The following is a 9,674-nucleotide window of genomic DNA, read 5'->3' on the forward strand; positions in this document are numbered from 1 at the left end:
GGCCGGAGAAGTCATCTGGCTCCTTCAGCCTTCGCTGGGGATCCCAGAGCAAACCCGGCTCTGGGAATTGAGCCCAGCCAAGAGGCAGTGGGAATTCTAAATGAGCCCTACAAACCACACCTGCTGGGCTGGGGGGGGACAGAAACCCTCAGCTGGGCCACGGGGACTCACAGAAACTGGGATTATTTGGTGTCACAAGGAAATTCTGAGCGTGCCGACCAAAAACTATTCGGTTTTTAAAAGCCAGCTCAGGGAATTCTGCAACAGCTTCTTCCCCTGCCCCATTTCCATGAAAATCCATGTTTTTCTAAGACCATCTTCTCCTCATTAATGAAAGATCATCATCACCCCATTAATGAAAGATCATCATCACCCCATTAATGAAAGATCTCCCTATTAATGAAAGATCATCATCTCCCCATTAATGGGCATTGATCTGCCCATGTAAATCCACAGGTATTGTGTAGACAGGGAATATAATTTCTTTTCTCTGTTTATGGAAGATGAACAGAAGGACTTCAGGCAATTTTTTTAAACTCTAGGTATAGAAAGTTTTGTTGGCCCAACAGTTTAACTATTTAGAAATGGTTTTATCCTTGTTAATGTTCTGTATGATCCTGGTGTCTAAAGAGTCACCATCACTACCCACCCTACAGGTATCTTTTTTTTCCTTTTTTTTTTAGGGGGGAAGTGTTTTCTGCATCAGTCATTGAAAGGGTGTATTTACTTCACTGCATTTTTATAAAAAAGGAGAGGGTTTTGCTGTTTTAGGGAACTGTTTCAGGGTGATGTAATTTCAAACTGTTTTAATTAAACATTTAAGTAGGAAGGCCCATTAAATTAAGAGCAGTTTGCTTGTTTAGCTTAATTTAAGGATAAATCAGTGTGTTCAGAACAGATTTAAATCTGCTTTAAACTTGTCTAACTGCTTTGTAGAGAAGGTCTAAATATTAAGAAGTTACCTGAGGTAGAGCTGAAGACAAATCAGTGAGAAAAATCACTCAGATTGTTCCTGGGAGACAGAAAGAAGACAGATTAAAACCCAACTGACTTCGTATTTAATTTAATAATTTGAATTAAAGTAAGGTAAATCTGCTTAGCAAAAGTTCCTCTCTTTTTTAACCTGTCTGTAAAGAGGTGAAGTACCAGAGACCATTTGGTGCCATTTATGCCACTTGGTGTTGACAACATGTTTGATGCAGTGATCAAATATGAGATCAATAAATCAGTGATCAATAAGAGATTGTAAAAATGAAGCTCTGATATTAAATATAACAAAATCTCCACGCTGAAACCTCACATCCATGAATTTTTAGTGACAAAAGCCCACTCCTTGTTCAGAATTAAAGTTCAGGGTTAATTAATGAGTTAAGTCAGGATACAAAGACCCGGGCATAGATAAATGGCTACAGAATTTATTGACCATATCCCTTTTTTTTTTTGGTGGGATCTCTACACCAACACAAACATAAATATATTAATTTAAGGAGCTGTGGTTCCCTCACAAACACATCTGCCCAGGGTTTGTTACGCCAGGTCCTTGGAACTCCTGAACTCTTCCAGCCACGGAGGCGAATTCCAAGTGAAATATTGAAATGGCTGCAAGCTGGGGAGCACATGCCTTGGAAAGGCTCCAGGTACACAGAGCCTGATCTCCAAATGAACATTCCCACAGTGCTGACAGACACATGTGGCCAAAAACTCAACGGGAGGCTCCCAGAGAGGCTCCTTGAATGGACTCACTGTGCTGGGGCAATGGGAGACTGAGAATTCCTGCCCCCTCCCTGTGCCAGAAACCAGGAATGGCTGGGCTGGGCATGTAATTCCTGGTTTGTTTGCTGCTGGATCAAACTTGGGCATCAGCAAATAGAGCTGGATTGGAACAGCCAAAGCACAGTGAATATCTGCAGGTCCCTTCCCAAAGCCCATCAGGGAAGTGTTTTGACATCACCTCTCCATTTCCCCACCCATAATACGTGGAAAACATCCCCAGGGGGATTTTTTTAGCTTTAATGTAAAGTTTGGGATGTGTTTTGGCTACATCTTTTGTTCAAAGGCAGGTTTCCTGGTGATACAACCTCCATCCTCCTCACTGCAGCCTGTTGCAATGAGGATATCTGAAATAATAATATGTATGATCAAATTGTATATTTATAATTAGTAGTTATAGCCATATTTGTTATTATTGTTGTTATTATTATATCCATTAATTAATAGCAGCCTCCCAGAGCATGCCATTCTACTCACAAGCACTACTGAAAATCTAGAATATAACTTCCATGTGTGGTAACCACAGCAGTGTTTAAGCCTGGGTTAAAACCAGTCTAAACAGAAGCTTCATCCTCAGATCAGCATTCCCATTATTCCAGCAGTTTACAGGGGGAAGTTTTTTTTTCCAAAAATGTATTTTTGGAGAATTTGGTGATGCTCAAAAGCTGCTGGTAGGAAATATGTATATAATATACTTCTATATTATATATTAATACTATATTAATACTTATAATACTTCTACTATATTAATACCTCTAAATAATAATGCTATATTAATATATTATGTGTAGAAATATATATATCTAAAATATATAGAAGTATTAACTAAGCCTGAAACTTGCAGCTCTGCTGACTTTGGGCTGCACAACAGCCAAGACATGTGGGATCCCCTTGGATAACCCCCCTTGCCACGTGTTCCTGCTTTTCCTCTCCCCCCTGCCATCTGCTCCACATTCCCACAGTGTAACAGCCCGTGGTAGGTAGGGAAGGAGCAGGAATTCCAGCCTGGCCCCCTCTGCCTTCCCTGTGCTCTCCAGACTGGGAGCAGGTGATTCCCAGCCCAGCAACCCTCGTGCCCGTGTCAAGGCTGTTTAGGAAGGGCCCTGGGAAGATAAGAAGTGATGGGACACAGGAATAAAACCCAACTGCCCAACCCACTCACCTCACTGATGGGAAAAGTAGGAAAATTGGAACCTGCTGGAGCAGATTCCCTTTGGCTCAGCACGTGAAAATGCAAAGCTCAGTTCCAAGGAACAGCAGGCAAAGCCCAGAAGGGCAGATATTCCATGAACCACCAGGGTCTGCCCAGTCCTAGAGGTATTGGAGGTATTGGAGGCTGCTGCCCTAAGGAACAGCCTCCATTTGCACCATTCCCTAAATAAATCCAGGTGTTTATGCTGAAGGATCTAATTATTAGGATCTTGTCTGGAGGAAGTTAGGAGTGTCAGCAGCACTGGGCATTCCAGCCCCTTTCCAATAAAAGGCTGGGAAAACAGGTAACAGGAAAAGGAGTTGCTCTGGAAGCCTTGTAAGGGGTGGGATTTGTCAACACTTCAGACACAGCATCTCAAAATAACTCTCAGCAGAGACTCTGACCAGGTAAAAATGACAGGACTGATTCCACATTTTCAGCAATGTGCTCCTGCCTGAACCAGAATGATTCCAGAGCCCAGACAGGGATTTAGGTCTGCAAATCATATATAAACTATGTCAATATATATGAAAAATATGTATTTATCATCTGATTAAATTTGATACCTCAGAAGGATCAAGGACATTTTCCTGCCCTGTTTATGGGCAGAGGTAGAAGTGGCCCAGACTGCTTAGAAACAAATAAAACCTGAGGTGTCAGCAAGAAGTTTGAAATATCTCTCAACTAAACAAAATTTTAATTAACTAATTATTTTCTCATTTTTTGGGATGGTCATTTGAGTCGCTCTTCCCGTTTCACAGGCTAGACAAGAGCTCTATTTTTAATGAGAGAAAACAAAAATCTGCCTTTTCACTAAGAAAATATTCCTCCCTGTGAGGGTGGGGAGGGGCTGGGATGGAATTCCCAGAGGAGCTGTGGCTGCCCCTGGATCCCTGGAAGTGTCCAAGGCCAGGATGGAGCAACCTGGGCTAGTGGGAGGTGTCCCTGCCCATGGCAGGGGGTGGCACTGGATGATTTTAAGGTCCCTTCCAACCCAAAGCATTCCAGAATTCCATGATTCAGCACTAAGCCCCTTCCCAGTTGTCACCAAATGCCTGTTGGAATTGCAGAGAGTCCTTTCCCACTCCAAGGCAGCATTTTCAAAGGCTACTTGTACCCACCAGGCTTATGATCATTATTAATTACACCCATTAAAGGTGCCTATCACCACAGCATCTGGGTACTACCCGTGTTTGATTATTTATTTATAAAAAAATTCTCCAACCTTGTGACAATTTTAATCAAGTGTTTCAGTTGATAATTGCAAGCTGTCAAGGTTAATACAATAAGGCTCATCTCTAATTCTTTTTCCATTTCCCTCCAAGAGGAAAAGAAAAAAAAAAGAAGAAGAAGAAAAAAAACCCTCTGGGATAATGACTGTGGTTTCTATATTCCCAACTCATCTGGGAGTGTCCTGCATTGAACCACCTTTATTGAAAAGTTACATCGATTCAATATATAGTAATACAGGCAAAAATAATTACAGCTTTGCTTGCAGTGTAAGACCTTAATCCAAACCTCACAAACATTCAATAAAAAGCCATCCAGGCTGGGAATAGGCTTTTGACAGTGCAGCCCCAACGGGGGGTGGAGGTGGGGTGGAAATGGGCAGGGGAGGGGGTGTGAAAGGAGAGGGAAGCACAGAGCAAAGCCTTTGGATGAGCTGGGGGAAGCCAGGGGAGAATTCCAGGCAATATTCCTCAACTGACTTGGCCTTTGTTGCAGCAGGAGATGAAATGCCAGTGACACAATTGGGCTTTTCTGGGTTATTTTAAAGTCTTACCCGAGTTTGGGCTCTGGCAGGGTCATCCTGGCAACTTCCATGGAGCACTTACAGCCTGGAATGACAAAATATTTGGGCTGGGGGTGCAAAAGTGAGGAGAGGAAAAAGAGGGAATTCTACTTGCCCCGGAGGAAAGGAAGGGAGGGAAATTAGGGATCAGCAGACCCGAGGGGTGACAACACACCCCTGAGTGCAGTTCTACTGCTGCCATCACTAGTTTGAGCCCAGGACTGCTGGATAAACATGGAATCATGGAATGCTTTGGGTTGGAGGGGACTTAAAGCTCACCCAGTGCCACCCTCTGCCAAGGGCAGGGTCACCTTCCACTATTCCACAGGTCCTTCCCTCCAACCTGCTTGGACACTTCCAGGGATGAGGCAGCCACAGCTTCTCTGGGTAACCTGTGCCAGTGCACATCTTTTTTTTAATTTTTTTTATAATTAATATTTTTAATTATACAGTAAAAAATGTACTTTCTCTTCAATCTAATGAACTTCCCAAAATTCTGCATCTGCAAGAATGAAAATATTTTTAAAGAGATGTGGCAGAAATTCAGGCTGGGTCTTTGCTTCTGTTTGCTGGCTGAAGTTTCCCATGCTTAAAAAAAAGTGGAAACAGCTTTGCTAACAATAAGAAAAAAGCATTTATGCCAATATGGACTTAGTCCCTTGGGAGCAGAGTTAAACCTCGCTGGCAACAGCCCCTGAATGTCTCAAATTAAGCCATGCTTAGCCATGCCAGGGGCTGCAGCAGCCACAGGCTGACCCTGTGCCAGGAGAAAAGGTTCCCCCAGGTAGGGACTGTGCAGGTGCTCCTGGATTTGCTTCAGGCAGAAGACCTGGCCAGGTTTGTCAGACACAGGGGAGTTTAAATTCCAGGTTAGTCAGACACAGAGGAGTTTAAATTCCAGGTTAGTCAGACACAGAGTTTAAATTCCTGGAGCCAACCTGGCTGATTTTGCCTGAGGCAGGTGAGGAGGATCCTGTTCCTCTGGGATACCTGTGGGAAGCACCACACACTCCCCTTCCCTCTTCCCCAGCCCAGCAGAGCCTGGAGCAGGGCAGCAATCCAAGGCTCCATCGAGTTTCTAAGGCATGTGGTGAATCCATAGGGAGAAGGCTCTCCAGCCATCAGGATGAATTTTGGGGCTTGGGGATGAGGAGAAGGAAAGAGCAGCCTCTTAGTGTTGGCAAAAAAAATCTCTCTTCCAATGCACAATGCCCTGAAAAAAAACCCACAAAAACTAACAGGCTTATAAATGTTTACCTGTTTTATTTAGGGTTATGTATGTTTTATTTGGGTTTATGTATGTAGGGTTCGAAACTGAAAAACAACAACAAATTCCTAAGCGATTACAAAGAAGGGGATATTTGACTTGGGGCTGTTTGGTTTCACTTTCTCTTTCAGCTAGCTGCTAAAATTGGCAGGGACTTCAGCCCCAGTCATTAGAAAACACGAAAATATTTATTTTCCCATTGTATTAAATCACAGACCGTGTCCACAGTTGTTTGCAAACACAGCTCGGATAAAAGACTCGTGTGAGCTGAGGAACTTGCCCTAAGCATTTTTTTAAATGCTCTGAGCGTGAGGGTGAAATTAATTCTCGGGGGAAAAGGGCTTTTAAACACAGGAATAATCCCACAAATTTCAGTGCCCATAAATCTTTGCAGGATTAGGAACCTCGCGCTGCACCGAGGCCCCTTTGAAAATATGAGTCACTCATTTGTTATATAAATACATATAAACTTCACTCGGCCCTGCAAACCTTGGGGAGCAGCAGCAGTTCCAGGCAGCTTCAAACGTGGCTGCTGTTGTCAGTTGTGAGGAGCAGAACTGCAATTAAAGGCGGGCAGAGCGACTAATAAATGATTTACACGAGGCCAGAGCTCCGGGAACTGCCAGCTACGACTGCAGGGCTTCAGACTGATGGGGAAACCAAGCAGGGCAGTGAGGCTGGTCCTTCAGCTGGAAGGCAGGAGGGCTCTGCAGAGGGACCTGGAGAGGTTGGAGGGTTGAGCTGATTCCAATGGGATGAGGTTCAACCAGACCAAGGGCCGGGTCCTGCCCTTTGGCCACAACAACCCCCGGCAGATCCAGGCTGGGCCAGAGGGGCTGGAGAGCAGCCAGGCAGGGAGGGAGCTGGGAGTGGGGATGGACAGGGAGCTGAACAGGAGCCAGAGTGTGCCCAGGGGGACAAGAAGGCCAATGGATCCTGGCCTGGCTCAGGAACAGGGTGGCCAACAGGGCCAGGGAAGTGATTCTGCCCCTGGACTCAGCACTGGTGAGGCCACCCCTGGAGTGCTGTGTCCAGTTCTGGGCCCTCAGCTCAGGAAGGACATGGAGGGGCTGGAGCAGGTCCAGAGAAGGGCAACAAGGCTGGGGAAGGGACTGGAGCACAAGTGCTGTGAGGAGAGGCTGAGGGAGCTGGGGGGGCTCAGCCTGGAGAAGAGGAGGCTCAGGGGAGACCTCCTCACTCTCTGCAACTCCCTGACAGGAGGGGGGAGCCAGGGGGGGTTGGTCTCTTTTCCCAGGCAACCATCAGCAAGACAAGAGGGCTGGGTCTGCAGCTGTGCCAGGGGAGGGTTAGGTTGGAGATCAGGAAGAATTTCTTTGCAGAGAGGGTGCTCAGCCATTGGAATGGGCTGCCCAGGGAAGGGGTGGATTCTCCATCCCTGGAGGTTTTTAAGCAGAGACTGGATGTGGCATCAGTGCCATGGGCTGGGAACCACGGCGGGGTTGGATCAGGGGTTGGACTGGATGATCTCGGAGGTCCCTTCCAACCCAGCTGATTCTGGGATTCTGGGATTAGCAAAGCCCAGCCCTGGGCCTTGCCCAGTGATCTCGGACTTCGAATTCCTAGGTTGGGTCCCCTCAGCAGCACGGAGGGAATTCCCTTGCTCCCACATCTCTCCTTGCTCGCAGCACAGCCCTTCCTGCCAGCAGGTGGGAAGGGAAGACCCTGCTCAGTTTGAGTTTTCAGGGATGGGTTTCACTGTTCAGCTCGAGAAAGGGGGAGAACTCTGAATTTTTGCGGCAGTTCTGAGCAATGTCCATCTCAGGAGATAAGGATGCAAAAATGGGTGGACTTTGCTGAAAATACAAATACTGAAAATACAAGTGAATGAATCCTCTTTTACTCGTTTATAACCACAGTGGGCCTTGGCTTTTCATGGGACACCTTCCACTAGCCCAGGTTGCTCCAGCCTGGCCTTGGACACTTCCAGGGATCCAGGGGCAGCCATAGCTTCTCTGGGAATCCCATCCCAGCCCCTCCCCACCCTCCCAGGGAGGAATTCCTTCCCTTTGTTGAATTCACTCTGCAGTATCACTTTGCCATTGCCTGTGTCACGGGCAGTTCTCACCATCTCTGTTCTCACTTCACCATCAAACCATCCAAAGACACCAAATCTCAAATTTAACCTCAGCTCAGGCCCTTCCTGACTTCACACAAGGGGGTGAAGGGCTCAAATATCTTTTGTTCCACAGCATTTTGCCACAATTTCATCTTTTTGTCCATTTTCTTTTGCAGCCATGACTGGTCTTGTCGTTCCCCCGATGTAAGGAAGGGGCAGCTTTGCCTCCTCTCCCTCTTCCCTTTTTTCCTCTTTTTTTTTTTGTTTCATTTTTCTTTTACAGCACAAAACTACTTATTGTGATGGACCACTAAAAAGAAAAAAAAAATAGCACTACAAGCTCTTTTTTTGAAGGGAAAGCCAGACCCAGGAAAAAAAAAAACCAACAAACAAACAAAAAATGAACCAACAAAAAAAAAAGAAACATTTTTTATGGATTGGACAAGACAGAAATCTGCATCTTTTACCTGTTTAACGTTTCTGACACAACCACATCAACTCTTCAAACATTGTGAAGGAAGAATCAGCCAGAGCCAGGATGAACAAGAGTCAGCAGAACGGAATCAGAAATGCAAAGTCTTTCCTGGAAGACAAAGAAAACCTTCCTGAGATTTGTAAAATATTCAAAGGGAAAAAAAAAAGAAAAAAAAAGAAAAAAAAAAAGAAATTGGCAAAAAAACACGATTCAAGCTTGATATTTTGGATACAATTTGTTTTACTTTGTAGGGGTAAAAAGCTGAAGTTTCTATTTTCTATGGAGCCTTTCAGATATCGATTTAGTTTATGCAGAAAAAAACACAAACAATTCAACAAAACAGGGTACCAGCATGAAAGAATTTCTAGGACAAACTGACATGAATGATGGAACTTTGGTGTATGTGTGTATTTGCTTATAGTTTAACCTCTTTAAAAAAAAAATGTAAGATGTTTTACAATTATTTAAATAAATAAACTTGTAACTTATTGTATGTAGAGGTAGAAATTAAAACCCTTTTTTGGATTTTTTCCTCCAGCTGTACAATGAAGAAAGATGATGCAAAAATGTAGTGATAAGTTTGAGATATTATTATTACTGCTGCAACTGCTCCTCACTTTCCCCCCCCCCCTTACTGAATTCATGTGCAAGGATGTATAGGATTCTTTCTGGTGAACAAAAACCATCACAGACTTTTCCAGGCATTGTGGTTTTAATCCATGTATGAATTTTTCCCCCTCCTCATCTTCCCCCCCCCTCGTGATTTTTTTGTCTCAATTAAAAATATTCAGGTACTGAGATGAACTGCTAAAAAGTCTCAAAGCCCCAAGTGGTGAGTGAGTGGCACTTTGGGATTTGAATGGATGGGGTTTTTTCATGAGGTACTGAGATTATTTTAGAGATTCAGTGTATGAATTTAGGAGGGAAAGGGTTCTCCGGGGTTTTCCATGTAGTTAGAACCTTAAGTTCAGTTATACTTCATATTAAAGGGTGCATTTATCAAGGGTGAATATGTATTTGAATAATATATGCACTTTTATCCTGAGTCATTAAAAATGGTAAGTATTTTCCAGTTATATATTGAAGTTCATAGAGGTAATC

General features: G+C 44.3%; 1 protein-coding gene across 1 annotated transcript in view; it reads left to right on the forward strand.

Moving 5' to 3' along the window:
- EBF2 (EBF transcription factor 2) overlaps positions 1-8,306 on the forward strand; it is a 133,621-nt gene extending 125,315 nt beyond the window's left edge. Inside the window, exon 14 of the mRNA XM_029964565.1 lies at positions 8,275-8,306. Coding sequence (XP_029820425.1) covers positions 8,275-8,306 — 32 coding nt within the window. The remainder of the gene's footprint in view (positions 1-8,274) is intronic.
- Positions 8,307-9,674: the final 1,368 nt, after the last annotated feature.

The sequence above is a fragment of the Manacus vitellinus genome, unplaced genomic scaffold, assembly GCF_001715985.3.
Source record: "Manacus vitellinus isolate BGI_N305 unplaced genomic scaffold, ASM171598v3 scaffold_74_pilon, whole genome shotgun sequence".
Classification (NCBI taxonomy): domain Eukaryota; kingdom Metazoa; phylum Chordata; class Aves; order Passeriformes; family Pipridae; genus Manacus; species Manacus vitellinus.